General features: G+C 39.6%; 2 protein-coding genes across 5 annotated transcripts; both read right to left on the reverse strand.

Annotated features, from left to right (window-relative positions):
- LOC109723055 (protein disulfide-isomerase-like) lies at positions 322-5560 on the reverse strand. The gene is made up of 12 exons (XM_020251267.1): positions 5478-5560; positions 4428-4668; positions 3700-3730; positions 3300-3587; positions 3024-3212; positions 2759-2884; positions 2353-2490; positions 2140-2262; positions 1868-1985; positions 1478-1590; positions 1165-1367; positions 322-652 (listed from the first exon to the last, which is right to left on the reverse strand). Exons 2-11 carry the CDS (start codon positions 4610-4612, stop codon positions 1170-1172), a joined length of 1509 nt encoding a protein of 502 aa, XP_020106856.1. The 5' UTR covers positions 4613-4668; positions 5478-5560; the 3' UTR covers positions 322-652; positions 1165-1169.
- LOC109723054 (pentatricopeptide repeat-containing protein At2g13600) lies at positions 6843-15202 on the reverse strand. 4 transcript variants are annotated; one of them, XM_020251263.1, is made up of 5 exons: positions 15109-15202; positions 12309-14976; positions 12089-12216; positions 11883-11955; positions 6843-7306 (listed from the first exon to the last, which is right to left on the reverse strand). In XM_020251263.1, exon 2 carries the CDS (start codon positions 14770-14772, stop codon positions 12685-12687), a length of 2088 nt encoding a protein of 695 aa, XP_020106852.1. In that variant the 5' UTR covers positions 14773-14976; positions 15109-15202; the 3' UTR covers positions 6843-7306; positions 11883-11955; positions 12089-12216; positions 12309-12684. The 4 variants fall into 4 exon arrangements, with proteins under 4 accessions (XP_020106852.1, XP_020106855.1, XP_020106851.1 ...); XM_020251266.1 differs by having other exon boundaries at positions 12089-12156; positions 12309-15192; XM_020251262.1 differs by having other exon boundaries at positions 12309-15192.

Below are 16466 nucleotides of genomic sequence, written 5' to 3' on the forward strand. Positions count from 1 at the left end.
TACAATGTCGCAGGTGCTCAGGTGCGTAGGAGCTTAGGGCTTGTTTCGCCTATTCCACTTTCCATGAACGGCTTGTCTAATTCAAGAAGCATCAATCAAATAATTAGAAAAGTGGCAAGAAATTAAAAGTAACTATCGTGGAAACTTCACAAAGGCTAATCAAATCAAGCCATTTTAATTATTTAAACTACTGACGAATTTTACTTGCCCATTAGCTGCAGATGGAATAAAAGAGCACATTCAAATCTGCATACCTTTGTCGCATCAATCAAAGGTTTTTCAGTCAAACAAAAAACCATTGAAGAAATAATAGATGCAAAATGCTCAATTGGCAGAATTATGCTTGTATAACAGTACAAAGCTTTGTCTTGATATTTGATCAGAGTCACTCAGGAATGTCACAGATGATAGGGATTCCGTTTTATTGAAGGACTCATATAATCTCGCATTGAATTGTCAGGACAGAAACTAACTTAAGCGAACATTGACGGAGCCCCTTCGAAGTCTATAAAACCTAACAATTTGAAAACTAGCAAGATACTACGTTATTCTAACTGTTTAACTCAAAATTTGGATTGGAAGGTGTGAGTGCTTTCATCGATTCTGATGAAGTCACCAGTTATGCTCGGCATTGACGGGCATCAGCAATATTCTGCAAGATAAAGAGAAAGTTTGTCTTTCCTAATTTTCTTCTATAGTTGATAACAATGTAGCTAGTGATGTAAGTGTCATCTCTGTAACAACATGCCATAAGAATTGTATCAAGCCTACAAGAGTCATGATTTATAAGTTTCAAAAGTATTTGTATCGAACCTTCTTATTTAAAGTAACAATTTTGAAAGTAGGGGGGTAGCTCAAGTACTCTTTCATGGTACATTAATCTTGTTTTATAAAGAAGTAAGAGTAATCCATGAGAAACACTAAAAAGAGTGCTGTACCTACAGGAAGAGCCTGCATCATGACAAAGAAACTCCCTTGTTCTAATCACTAATTATCTTATACTCGTTAGTCTTAAATCATTGGCTTGCCAAAAAAGTGAGTTATTACGGTAAAAAATTGCATCTTACTGTAGAAAGTAAATAGGAAGAAAGTCGGCAAAACGGGAAGCTGTAAGATATAATTAGTTAAAATGAAAATCTGAGGGCAAACTAGTTATTTGCGCACCTTCGTCATAGTTCATCCTTTATCGACTCAGAACTAGTGGTGGTATCACTGGTGGTTTCCCTGTTCTTCTGTACAAAGTCGATGATCTCCTCCGCTGTCCTTTCACCGTCGTAGGGCAGACGCTTTCCGCTAGCTGATACGAAGTACAAAGTCGGATATCCTGGAATGTCAAATTCCTTTGGAACATCATTGGCAGTAGCATCCTACGATGTAAGTTTGTCCACAAAAATGTCAAAACAGCTGCAGAAAATTATTCCTGTAATCCAAGCCAAATACAACTCATTATCCAATTGGTGTGGAAAAGGAAGGATACCATCTTTGCAATGACGATGTCAGTTTCGTTTTTGAATGAGATGGCTACTTCCTCCAAGATTGGTGCTAGCTTCTTACAATGTTCGCACCAAGGGGCATAAAACTCAAGGAAAACTGTGATCAGAAGATTGCAGCAGAGCCAGTGATTGGGCTGTTAAACTTATAGGATGGGACTAAAGAACTTAGCGCAATAAATTTGTTTGTAACAATGTTATTTTGATGAACAAGTTAAAAAGGAAAAAAATACAAGAAAAGAATAGGAGCATGTACAAGTAGTTTTGCAGAATGTGCAGAAGTACATCTAAACCTTTAAGATTTTAAGCATGACCTACACATAAAATAGAAGAATTTCATTACTATTAGGAAAATGGAATAGCTAAAAGAAGCTTACCATTTTTGCCAGAGTTGAAGACTACATCGCGGAGGCTATCAGCTACAACAACTTTTACAGGTTCGTCATTGACAACCGGAATAGGTTCTGACTTTCTGAATGGCGTCAATTTACCATCCTATATGCACATTTTAAGAACAGGTGATTTTTTTCATAAACAAATCATGATACAATTCATGAATTTTGTCCAACTCTTTGTGTAAAATTTCATGGAGAAGAAACGCCTATTCTTTCGGACATGGCATTTTTCGTAGAAGTCGATATAAGTTTACCTGGTAATCCTTCAACCAAGCTGCAATTTGATCAGGCTCCACATTGGTTTTAATATATTTCTTATTATCATCCTCTTGAAGTAAGATGATGAGGGGTGCTTGATCATCTTTCACTTCAAAGTACTGATTACCAAACAGTTTGCGAGTTTCAAATTACAATGTGATCATCTTAAAATATTGCCAAAACAATAAAAAGAAGGGATAGATAACAACCTCAAAGGCACTCTCACTATTTTCAGAATCACCAATCAGGAAGCTTATGTTCTTCCCTTTGTATAGCTCAGCAACTTCATGAAGCTTGGACTTGTAAACATCAAATTTATAGCTATTAAAGCGTAGGAAAAGCAATGCCTGTTCATCACCAGGTGCCAAAAGAACAAAAAAACTCACTGGGATTGGGTGCAATGAAAAATAAAAAGAAAATATGTTGTATTACCAGCAATTGCATGACAAGAAGCTAAGTTCAACAGATCAGGAAAATAAGAAAGACCCACCAGTACAGTCCCGGCATAACTCAGCTATATAAGTACTCAAATGATAAATAGAAAAAAAAATGCTATGTAAGTATGATACTTATGATACTCTATCCATGTCATATCTGTCAAGAAGAGTTTCTTACTTTGGAATTAGGACTATTGAAGAATTTCATAAGAAAAGGGTGGTTGCTTGGATCCTTATTAAAAATGGTGATGGTAGGCACACTAGCTACTTCAATAAACTTCTCCAGCGCGTCCGTAGAAAAATCCTGCATAAATAATAAAAAGACATCGATTATTAATGAATGACTGAAGTAGCTTTTTCTATGTTGGTAGTGTAATAAATCAGAACATATTGTGTAGCAAAAGAATATGATCTGAAAACAAAAACTTGCTGCTTAAATATACCTCAAAATCCATGAAGAGTTCGTCAAATGGTTTAAACAGCCTAACTGCCGGCCCTTTTACTGCTGAATCACCACGCGGAAGGAGCTTAGCATCCAAGGTATGAGCAAAAACATAGTCCGAACGTAATTTCTCTGCCACAGCTCTGAAGTTTTCAAACTCTTCACCAGTATATTCAGGGAACACCCCGACCTATGATCATGTGCGAATTGTAACAGAATAATAGGACTTGCCACGAGGATTATCAGATAGAAAGCTCTGAGAAATGAACAAACTTACAATAGTTACTGTTTTGTAATCAATGTAATTACCAGCATCCTCTACTGTTTTAATCTCAGCAGATGCAGGACCAGCTTGTTTCTTCAGATATTGAACTATAGCTTCTGCCTTCCGAGGACCCTTGTATTCTTGCGCGCTTTTCCCTTGATTCCTTAGGATCTTCACCGTGGGGAAGCCATCGATACCGAACTGATCGGCAAGACCTCTATTTTTCTCATCATCCGCATCAAACTTAGCAAGAATGATTGGTGGATCATGTTCGCTAAGCACTGCTGCCGCCTTCTCATACTGTCATTGTCCCAGAAAACATGTAATTAGATCCGCTATCGATCTAAAATTTAAATATCAAAGAAGATTACTTCAGCATTGATAATTTTGTTATTGATAAAGAAATAATTACCTCTGGGTCTAGTTTTTTGCAGAGCACACACCTGCCAACATCAGGATTTAATTAAAAAAAAAACAAAAAAGAGTTACAGTAATAACATAAAAAAAAAAAAATAAAGCTTCTTGAAAGATGAGGAAATACTAAGTTACGTCCCAAATTAGCTAAATCCTTCTCTGTATTCAGCATGCCTGAATCTATAACCTTCAAAATCTTAAGAATTAGCAAATCTTACTAACCAAATCATTCAACAACATCGACAAAATCACATCTTTACACAAACAATACGCCACCAAAATCTAGAAATATATATATTGCAATCTAAAAACTAATCAAACCCTCAATTATCAGAAATTTACTCAAAATCAGAGATCTACCATTCCTAATTTTTAAGGGGCTCGGGTCCAACCTAAAACCTTAGGTGAAACCCCTCAAATCATAATTCTAATTTATATCCAATATGAGACTAACAATACGTGCTAAACCTTAGCCACGAACCCAATGCAGTTATCGGTTAAAGCAGGGCGAGTTTAAAGCTCTAATATCATGTTAGAAGGGCTCGAAACTAACCCAAAAGCTTAAGCTATTACATGGTATAGCACATTATATACAGATCAGGATTATAATTTGTATCTAATATGAGACGATTATTCTTAACACAAATTATAGCATTTACGCATCAGCATCCGATCTACATAAGCTCATAGAGATAGAAGAGCATAACAATATGGCGAGATTACGACCATGGAGCGTAGAACTCGACGACGATGAAGGGGTGCTTCGCGACGACCTCGGAGAAGTTGGAGGCGTCGAGGGTGAGCACCGCCGATCCCTCCACCACCGCCGCCTCCTCGCCCTCCTCCCCATCCGCCGTCGCGAGGAAGAGGGCGACGACGAAGAAGGAGATCGAAACCCTAGAAATCGCCATGGGAAACCGAAGCCCACAACAAGGAGACGAGCTCTCCCTCCCTCTCTCGCTCTCCTCTGCGAGTGTGTTAAGAACGGGGGAAATTAATTAATTAGTAGTAAATGAGGTGTTAAGGGGGAGAGGCGGGAGAAAAAACGCGCCAACGCTCATGCGTTAAGCACGACGGTTTGAGATTAACAAAACAGGAGACATGGTTTTTGGCCCAATAGAATCGTGCCACGTCGGAGCTGTTATTCGTGTGTTTAATGTTAGAGCCGTTTTGTGTCAACATGAAGTCGTCGCCGGTTTCGGTTTTAAGTCTTTTGTGCAGTTTTTTTTTTTTGTTTTTTGCGTTGATTCCGCGCGCCACGTGTCAGAACGGTAAGCTGGAAGGTTAGTTGGTAGCGAGAGATCCACCGTCCAACGAGTAACTGCCCAATCTCGACCGTCCATTAATGAACGGCAGAGATGCGCTGTATCTGGATCAGATTCTGTATATTGCGTGTCCTAAACTTAACTTTACCGTTATATCTCGAAGCAAGTAATTGGGCCCGGCCCAAGTCAATGGGCGGCCCAGCCTAGAATCCTTTGGGCCCGAAGATTCTGTGATCAGCGCAATTTAGTTTTTGTAATCAATCCCGTTGTAGTTGAATATTTTTATTATTGCGTAGAAAAAACTTATGCACTCATTTCATATTTATGAATGTCTTTTTAGGCTATTGAAAAATAATTTGAATTTCCTTTCTATAAAACTAATATGAATTCGCCCAATCAACTATATAACAAATGAGCAATCACATAAGAAAAAGAAATAGATCAAAGTTTTCCTAGTATGGTAATTGCTAAACTCGCATAAGAACATGGCAGAAGATGATATGCAACTCACTATCAAAGATTAGCTGCAGTGCGTGGGAGTCAACATTACATCTAGTCCTGCATGTTCCTTTAGCTGATGCAAGTACTCACGCTGTACAATCACGAGCCACGTTCAGCAGCACGAAAAGTTATGTTTTCATCATTTAAACATTGAGGCCACTTAGAACCACTCAATATATAATACTATCACTTGGCTATTGGACCATTTATTGCATCTGAAAACTACCTACAAACAACCTGAAAGCCCCCTCCCCCTTCTAGTGTACCCTACATGTGCTCACAAATCGAACTCCTACTAATGGAGAGTGCGCTGATTATTTATGTGATAATAACCGAGCATCATGTTCTGTTATTTGTCGATAATTGTTGTCTTATGTTTTCTAATCAATTGATAATATGATGCTCGTCATAAAAATTTTCTTGATGATTGCAACCTAGATTTATTGAGTATGACTGTAGCAGCCATCCCAAAGGTTTTAGAATGCTTTTGATCTACCACTTTTTTTTTTTTTTTTTTCCTTTCTTGAGAGAGAGATAGCATATTATCCACTTCGTTTAGAAATAAACTAAGTCGGAATTAAATGTGAATCAACTAGAATTCGAACTTGGAATCTCTAATACCAACCACTAAGTCCTTTGCCATTTGCGCTAGGGACGGTCGGTTCAATCAACTCCTTGCTAAATGGCTATTGAGCATAGAAATTATTTTAGTAATGCTTTTTCTGAAAAAAGAATAGTATGTTATCCGCTTCATTTATTAGAATGATGAACTAAGCGATGGGGATAAGACAATATAGACCTCGAAGTGTGCGGCAAAATAAAAAAATAAAAAAATAAAAAAAAACCCTACGCTAGTGATTATAGCTATGCCGATTTGCTGAGAGAAAATGCTCCCAAAGGTTCGTCAACTGTTTAATCTTGTAGACTGCTAGAAGTTGGTTCAACTGGATATTCCTAAAAATCGCATTATTCCTGACCTCCCACGTGACTCACCAGCAGGTTTTTAGGCCGGTTAGCTTAGTACTCATAAACTGCGACCCATTCCTAGCTTTCCACCTATTCCTGACGAAGTGCACATCGTCATCCAAATCTTCGGACCAAACACTCTCCAACGTCATCACTATTGGAAATCTAAAAAAAAAATGTACTGAGTGAACAGGTGATCGATAATTCCCTCTTCCTTCGGGCCCAAACAACGCATATGCCGTGTTGGCGGTCCAATACACAATATTTCAGTAATGTTTATTTTGAATTTATGAGGTTCTATACATCATTTTACTATAAGCGCGTAAGCGTGAAGCCACTGACACATAAAACTTTGCAGTAGTCATGCAGCATAATCAAATACATTGAAAGATGAAAAGCATAAAGCAAATTAAGTGGCTCAAAGCTACATCTTTCATCTTATTACAGTAAGACATAAAATTTACAATGTAGTCATCACGCAGCATAAATACATTCCACAGCACGGAAGGCTCAGAAGTACATATTCAACTTATTACAACGGATACAGTTGATCCATTCTCACAGTATAATACATGATAAAATATGTTGCATTGCATCTTATACATAAACAACTTTCTCAAAATTTTGTCTTTAAATATTGAGCTCTCGTTGCAGAAGCAAAGCCAGAAAGGCAAAGATGAAACACTTCACACACCCGGGTACTTTCGGGAAACCATCACTTGAGCATATTACCGGAGAAATCCCAGTTAAAGCAGGGGATGTTCCGAGTATATGCGTATGGATTCCATTTGAGATCGTCTTGCTTTTATCTTTTAGCTTCTCCTGGATCTGCTTTTATTGGAGCGAAAGAATGAATAACAGCTACTCATTCTCCTGAAAAACAAGGGGACAAATAAGGTTAGTGAATGATATGCTGTGGCATTTGGATTGCTGCTTCTTCCTGTATCTACAGCTATTCATTAACTTATATCCAGGATCATTTATTCTGATTATGCTATCTCAACTAATCTATAGTGTGAGAAGCTTTAAACAATTAAAAATCTTATACTCGATAGTACAAGCAATGACGCGGAGAATTAAGCTTCATGAGATTATTTCTGAATCAACCAATCTTAACGATTTTTCTTTTTTTTGAGAGACAGGTAGCACGCTACCTACTTAGTTTATTTCATTTAGAAATAAACTTAGCTAGAAATGTGAATAAACTAGGATTCGAACTTGGGTCTCGGATACCAACCATCAAATTCTTTGCCACTTGCTCTAGGAACGGGCGGTCCAAATTCTACAGAATCTACACAAATCTACCAATTTACTCAATAAAAAAGATCATAATTTTGCAAAATTAGCTTACCTGCCCCTACTCCTGGAGCCGGATTTAGAACTAGAACTACCACTGCTGCTACTGCTATTGGTACTACTCGTCCTGCTACTCTCTGCTTCGCTAAACTCGTTCTTATTCCACCATTCCTCGCCCGAAGCTCTTCCTCCTCCCTCCCACCGAGAGCGGCATGAACATCTTGATCAATAGCCCCCCAGTGTCCAAGCTCTCGCTCCTCGATATCCTCCTCACCTTCTTCTTCTTCTTATTCTTTTCCTTCTTAGTCTCCTTCTCCGATCGACTCGCCCCCTTCTCGCTCTTCTCCTTGGGCGATTCCGCCTCATCGGTGGGTCTCTGCCCTTCGATCCGCGCGATCCGGGGGGAGGGGGATTCGACGATGTCCCTGAGCGAGAGCTCGTACGCGGCCTCGGGCAGGCCCCGCACCATCTCCATCATCTCCTGGCGGTACCTCTCGATCGCCTGCACCCTCTGATTAGGGTGTCGACCCCGATCGTCGCCGTCGTCGTCGCCGTCGTCGTCACGGTAAACGCTTCGGATAGGCGAGGACCCGGCGGACCGGGCGATGGGGGGACTCTTCCACAGAGGCGGCGAGGGCGTGTCGGAGTCGTAGCTCTCCTTCGCCGCCCATCGGAACCCCTGCTCCTCCGCCGCGGCGGCGGATCTGATCGGGTCGCCGCCCCCAAGCCCCGTGGTTGGGGGATTGGTCGCCGCGACGGCGCGGCGGACCTGATCGGGTCGCCGCGCCCAAGCCCCGGGGTTGGGGTCGGGGGATCGGGCGAAGTAGCCATGGTTGGCGCCCTTGATCCGCTCCGCCCACGCGTTGTACTCGCCCATGGCGTCCGCGGCGCCCGCGGCGCGTGGAAGGTGAGAGAAGCTGAAGTGGTTCCCGGCGGCGAAGTCCCGCCGGCGGTGAGAGATCATGGTCGGAGGAGAGAGCTCTAGAAAGCTCGAGAGAGAGAGAGACGAGGGGAGTGAAAGGAGATGAGGCTTTGGGACTGGGAAAGGGAGGTTGGGTACTTGGTTAACTTGGATTGTAATCTTTGAACGGCGCGGGGCAGCTCTTTCATTTATTAGTTTATTAAATGGGTGCGGGTCGGGGACTCCGGGGATGCGTCCTCCTTTTCTCTCCCCCGCAGAAAGATTTGATTGCTTGTCCCTGGGGTCAGGAGCGGCCGCAGGATCCTCTCCCTCCCAGGTCGTACAAATTTACTACAGCCCATCATATTAACCCTACTTCACAACCACGGAGGATTTTTTTTTTTTTTTCTATTTAGTTTTCTTCTAGTTAGTTTATAAAATAAAATAAAATAAATAAATAAATAAAGTGGGGCGTAATGTACTAAATTTGTACATCCGGCGCCGCAGAGGATCCTCGCCCGTGCGGAGTCGCGTGAGTGCAAAAGTCGCCGAATTTCTAGATGGGTGCGCACGTAAGCGGAACACCGTTGGCTTTCTCCATGTGTCTCCAATAATGACACGCCTTAATTAATCAATTAATTAATTAATTAGTACCCGCCCCCTCTCCCCCCTAAAATTTTCCAAATTCCTTTTTAACTATTTTGTCCGTACCCGTTACGATCTAATGGCAGATATATTGTGGGATTTAATTTTCGTCCTCGTTATTATTCTCCACCTGCCGTTTTCTAATAATCTTCTCACTTTAAAAAGGGTGTCTTTATCTCCACCGTGTGGTAGAGGTTTTACGAGGGTTGATTTCATAGAAGCCAAAGTTGGGGGTTCATTTACTTAGAGGTCTCCTTCTAGAAAGATAGGGAGACTCGGGGAACGTTTAGTTATGTATCAGGATTTAAAAATAAAATAAATAAAAAAAAAAATCTGGGAATATGTTTGGTGCTTCCTACAAATTTGTTTTCTTCTTCTTCTAGAAGCAAATTGGATCACGTTATTTTATACACACAAAGATACTACTAATCCAATCAGAGTTAATTTGAACTAGAACCACATGTTCTCTTTTTTAGATACCTTGGCAGAAAAGACAAGCCAAGAGGAAACAAAAAAAGAAAAGGGAAAAAAAAAAAGCTAAATCTGATTTCTTATTTCTTTTTTTTCAGATTTTTTTTTTAAAAAAATTCTAATAAAATTGGAACCTGATCAATTTTTTTTTAATACTAAATTTTTAAAAAAATTAACTTTAATTTTTGTGTTAATTTTTTGCTCATTACAAAGAAAGTGGGGCTTAATTTTTTTTTTCCCTTCTTAAATTTGCGGTTATAAGACCGACGGAATGCAAAGATGGGATCTAGGGTAATTTTTTTTGATTTATTTAAGAAACATATAAATAGTACTTGATAGATAACTAGTATAATAAAGTATTTAGAATGAACATCGTATTCAGTTTTTTAAGTTAGTTTTTTGAAATAAGATCAATTATTTTATTAATAAAATATATTATTTTACTAAATTATAAATATCAAGACTTTTTAAAAATTATTCGACTAAATTATAAATATCAAGAACTTTTAGAAAGTTAAAAATCAAACACCTACCTCCTTATCGTACAAGCAAATTTTTACTGAAGCATGAGAAAATTAGAAACCTCGTGTAATCAAAATATCATCCAAAAAAACACTTGCAAATATCAAAAGAGCGACTTAGCACGCACGGCGCCCAAATTTTCTATGTCCACCAAAGTTCAACAAAAGGTGGGGGACGTCTCTTATGTAACAATAACAACAATAACAACAACAAAGGACATTTATTCTCCCCCAAACTATTTTCTTCATCAAACGTATGCCATACTTCAGCTAGGAAAATGCTTCGAATCTTTCGTAATATTATCTTTATATTTCATTACCGACTTACCGTGGTGGTGCCTATAATGTTGAACTTCTGATTGACTTATACATATGTTTCAAAATACTACATAAATTTATCAGCACATCAACTATATATGAAAATAATAGTGCGAAGACACCTCCCAAAGTACTTCTTTTATGTTGTTTATAGCCATTGTCAATAGTTTTTAACTCTTAAACAAAAGTACCGACCGTCCCTAGAGCAAGTGGTAAAGGATTTGGTGGTTGGTACCCAAGACCCAAGTTCGAATCCTAATTGATTCAAAATAAACGAAGCGGATACCGTGCTACCTATCTCTCTTATAAAAAAAAAAAAAAAAAAAAAAACCCCTCTTAAACAAAGGTAAGAGATCTCAAATATGAATTCTGAGGAGGGACTGAATATCCTTCATCAAACGAATAATTATTTCTAACAAAAATTAGTCTAACGGTTGAGATTGAAAGTACTTTCCGAATATTTAGAGAGGAAAAAAAGAAAAAAGAGGAATAACATAAATTTATTTTTTTGGCAAGATCACATGGACTAATCGGTTTCACCAAACTTACGTAATTCGGAATTGTTAGATCAAAATTGTCGCCGACAGTAACTACATGTGGGACTCTCTTGGGAAATCCAAACCTTGGACTGCCTTAATGGAAACTACTTAACGAATGTTAACTATCAATGCTACAATCAAATTCACAGGACAAAGGTTATTTACTACAACCAAATGGATTAACTTAGAAAGGTGCAGAACTCTGCAATTAGTGGGTGATCTAGATATTCTATTTTCGTAGTCGTCGATCTAAATCATCAGCAACCAGTTCAGCTTAAGGTAAATTAAAAAAAAAAAAGAAAGAAAAAAAAGCATTATTGTTCAACAATAAATGGCTCTGATTGATAATAGGTTGCCAGATGGTGGATAGAATACTCCATCCACAAGCACAATCAATGTGGAGATAATCATCTATCAAACAAATGGTCGTGACAAAATTCGATATTGCCTTCTAGAATAGATAGCTGTCACATTTATTTATGGCGCAGTAGTATTTGATAGTCTCCATCCTTATATAATATAGCTCATCAGGTGTCATCTTCACCCTTAGTTGTTTTCTTCTATTTAGAACCAAACAATACTAAAACTGACCTTACTCTAACCATGCATATATTTATGCTACACTTTGTCCACTTGATTAAGGCCACTCAATGTGAAAAATCTTGGCAATTTTCTGAGTACCTCAAATGAACACACAAACCAGAAAATGACCTGAGAATCAAACTATACGCAAATAAAAATGAGGTGAAAGTATGTACCTTGCATGTGAATACTTTTGTATCCTGAGTACAAAGTGTGGCTTGAGTAAGCACATGTGTATTCAAAAGAATCCTGAGAAGAAGCCAACTAGGTGAAGAAAGGGATTTTTGTGAAAGAGAATGTACATGGTAATAATGTATTGGAAATGCTAGAGCTTAGCAATAAACAAGTTGGAAATGTCTCTAAATTTAAAGAATCTACTCACCAGATTAGTAGCTCATTTTGTTAACAAAAATCCCACTTCATTTGGTAGCCAGTCTACTCTTTCTCGACCTATTGATTAGAATGTTAACAGTGAAAGATTTCATCGCAGGCTTCATCCAAATTATGGTCCTACTAAGCAATGTAGGCATGAGTTAAAACAGGAAAATAGAGTGAAGTTAAGAATTTGAGATTGCAAAATTATTATCTCATCTGATGTTTACCTTGTAAGATTATATCCGTCATTAGCTCCTGGCAAAGAATATGTTATCTGTATGCTGTTAAATACCATAGAAGCAGAAGTTCTTTTATGCCTTTTCTCTTTCACCTATACCGGTCGCTATGAGTTTCACATTGCTGGGCTCAAATCATGCCCAGAACTTACTAAACCGGATCGAAATGCCCTTACATGCTGTACACTTTGTCTTCCTTCTTTTAGACAGCCACCATCAGTGATCACGCTTAATGGCAGATTCTTGGCCATTCACTCCTATTGGTATCTAACTAAGCTTCATCAATACACCAACTAAACAGAATCTCACCATTTGTTATGTATACCACATTATCATCATAATAATTACCAATTTTCAGTGGTAAGGTTCAATCAAATGAATAGTTTATGTCCTCATATAACTCTGAATCTAATCCTATCATTTTCATTTGTAGTTTAAGAATTCTCAATATACCATAAATGTCTTTCCTACATGGATGCCTTTTATCTCTCACCAAGAACACATGCACCTTCCTACTAATCTCAATCCAACTGCACCCTGGCTGCTTCGCAACCCCTCTCTCCTTCATTCTCCTCCTCAACCTCACAACATCCGCCCATCTCCCCATCCTTGCGTACATGTTCGACAGAAGAACATAAGGCCCTGAATTCTCTGAATCAAGCTCAAATAGCTTCTCTGCCACCCATTCTCCCAACTCCACATTATCATGCAGCCTACATGCAGCGAGTAAAGAATTCCAAAGAACAACATCGGGTTTTATCTGCATTTCCTTTATCAATTCCTCCACTTCTTTTAGGTGCCCAGCGCGGCCAAGAAGATCGACCATGCACGTGTAATGATCCTGTGAAGGAATTATGCCATGTAGCTCAGTCATCGACCAAAAATACTGACGCCCCTGATCGACTAAGCCTGCATGACTGCATCCAGAAAGAACACCGATCATTGTCACATGATCAGGGTTCTCCCCTGACGCTAGCATTCTGTCGAATATATGCAATGCTTCTTTTCCTCGCCCATTTTGTGCGCAACCAACAATCATGGCATTCCATGTTACTTTGTCCCTGCCAATCATTCTTTCAAAGACCTTTTCACTCTCATCAATTGATCCACATTTAAGGTACATGTCAATAAGTGAATTCCCGACGAATATATCAGACTCAGGGCCAGGCTCAAATCGGAAACCATGTTTCAAAACGTGTGCATGGGTTTGCTTGCCTAGATGAAGATCTGAAATATTGGCGCAAGCATTAAGTATGTTGCCATAGGTATAATGGGTCGGCCAAACAGATTCCCTCTTTAAATGGAGAAATAGATCAAGTGCTTCTTCATCTTCACCATTTTGCGTATAACCAGCTATTAGTGCATTCCAAGCTATGATATTCCGTTCCGGCATACCTAAAAACATTAATCGAGCATCTTCTACACTGGAAGACTTTGCATAGCCGCTAATCATAGATGTCTCGGCGACCACACTCTTAAAAGGCATACGATCAAAAATTGATCTTGCCTCTCGAATTCTCTTACATTTCGCATACATGTCCACCAAAGCATTGCTCAATATCATATCGTTTCGGAATTTATCAAACTTTATAGCTCGGGTATGGATTTGCATGCCCTCTCGAATAGCCGACAAGCTTGCACAGGCGCTGACCACACTGGCGAGCGTGACCTCATCGTACTTAATCCCATCTTTCATCATTGCCACGAACAACAGTACTGCCTTGTTCACAGGACCGTTCTGTTCATAGCAAGTGATCAAAGTGTTCCACGAGACCACATTCCTCTCTGGCATTTCTTCAAACACTCTTAGCGCATCCGACGGTCTCTTGCACTTTGAGTACATATCCAAGAGCGCGCTGCCCATATATACGTCACGAACAAGACGCAACTTTGATATCAAGCCATGAATTTGTGCACCAATTCTCGAGTCCACCAACCCCGAGCAAGCACTGAGCGCGCTCGAAAACGAATAAGCATTGAGCACGAAGTCCTCGGCATGCATCTCTGCGAAGAAAGCCAGCGCCTCTCCAAACATGCCGCACTGGGAGAACCCCGAAATCATCGAATTCCACGAGCACTGATCAGGCTCGGGCATCAAACAAAAGAGCCTGCGGGCTTCGTCGACAAAACCCACCTTTGCGAAGGCGCCGATTAAGGCGTTCCAAGAGAAGGCGTTTCTCTGAGGCATTGCGTCGAACAGGTTCCGTGCGTAGTCCAAGCTCCCGCATTTCGCGTAGGCATCGATGAGGCGGTTGAGGATGAAGGTCTCGGAGGAGAAGCGGGTCTTGAGAAGGCGCGCGTGGACGCGCTTCGCGCTGCGGAGGGAGGCGGAGTCGATGCAGGATTGGAGGAGGTGGGCGAAGAAGGTGGAGTTGGGGAGGACGGAGAGGTCGCGAAGGTGTTTGGAGAAAACCAGGGACGCGTTACTCCCCATCCCATCCTTCGAGACAGACATACACCCACCTTTCCCACTTCCCAGTGGAAACGACTACGATACAATTAAGCGCATCAAACAGGGGAGTGCTCCCTTCTTAAGAAGCTCTTCCGGTGAAGCATTACATCAAACAGGTGGTCTACGACAAATTGCAAAAGGCTTCGCTATGGAAGGCCCAGATGGGCCTGGCCCAGTCCAAAATTATAAGTCCGAGTCTGATCCTACCTGCGAAAAAGAAATCGGGCTCGATCAGCAAATCGGGTTGGGTCGTATTAGTAGTTAATAATTTATAATCTCATTTCTCAAAGCAGTGCAATTACTGAATTAATACAATTTTGGAATCTCAATGCAAGCAACCTCAATGCCCATTCATATTCTGTTGATCCACCATTCCTTTTGCTGTTGTTCCCACAAAGGATACAGAAACATAAAAGGGACAATTCATGCTTCCTCACACATTTATAGATCCACACTTATATCATGTTGGCTTGCATTTTTTCCAATCCACAAACCCTGATCATTTTATTGGGTCCGTGATCACTTCGCACACCTCTCTGCAACCCCCACTCTTAAAGATCAGTCCCCTTCTTCCTCGTCGTCATCCCCCCGTTGTCTAATTCTGTATAACATCTGTACCGCACGAGCAATATCACGAATCAATCAAAAAGTACTCCATATTAAAAATAGAAGAAAATCCTAAAATGTCTACAAACTGATATAGTAATATTTGATTGATTTATAATACATTGGTATAAATATATGATGTGAGTTTACGTCATTCCTACGTCGGAGTGAGAGAGGTGCCCTACTAAGTGGGCACTAAATAAAAGTTGGTGGACTGGTTCCTTTTTTTATGTAGGGAATCCTCCTCCTTGGCTATATTGTCTTGCAATAAAGCAGCTGCAGTACTATATATATTTACCAATTAAGGGGAAAAGAAGGGGAGAAGAAGAGAGTGTGGGAGTCTCATGTCGAATTTGGAATGATTATTCGGCGTTTCGACGCGTGTTTATAGCAATAGCTCGCGCAGCCACAAGTGATAAGTCGAGAACATAAAATATATGTGGCTTCTTATCCAAGTGATGCTCATGTACTTTGCGCACCCACTGTGCAAATTGCGCTGCGCAAATTGTAGGCCATGTATAATTTCTTGTAGTAGAAGAAGGGGAGAGGGGTGGTGGACGAGAGTGATGCGAGCATGACGTCGTCAAGAATCGGTGTTCGGTTCGGTTCAGCTCTGTTTGATTCAATTGGTTCAAATCGTTTTGAGCATGGCATCTCAATTACTGATTCAATTAATTTGTTTTAAACGCAAACTTAAAATTGATATGGCCGTTTCTCTTCAAATTTTCGCAATATGTAAATCAATCATTATAATGTTTTATATTCAATATTCAATAAAATAGTAGAAACAACATATATATATATATATAATATCCCATATAATTTGACTCTCCTCTAAGCATACAATTGTGAGGGAATATGTGCTGTAATTTCAGTGAAAAGAAAGAAAAAAAAATCTTTCTATTACTTAATTATATTCCTTATGAATGAGGAATCAAGAGCTTTCCCAATTCTTTTATTGCTAGCATCATTGCTATCAATATAGAAATTAAACTTAGGAAGTGAACATATTTACAAGTTGTAAGGCATAATTTGCTTCCTTTTTAATTTTCTATCACTATATGGCAAATATACTGATTCAATGCAAAATT

The sequence above is a fragment of the Ananas comosus genome, linkage group 17 (assembly GCF_001540865.1).
Source record: "Ananas comosus cultivar F153 linkage group 17, ASM154086v1, whole genome shotgun sequence".
Taxonomy (NCBI): Eukaryota; Viridiplantae; Streptophyta; class Magnoliopsida; order Poales; family Bromeliaceae; genus Ananas; species Ananas comosus.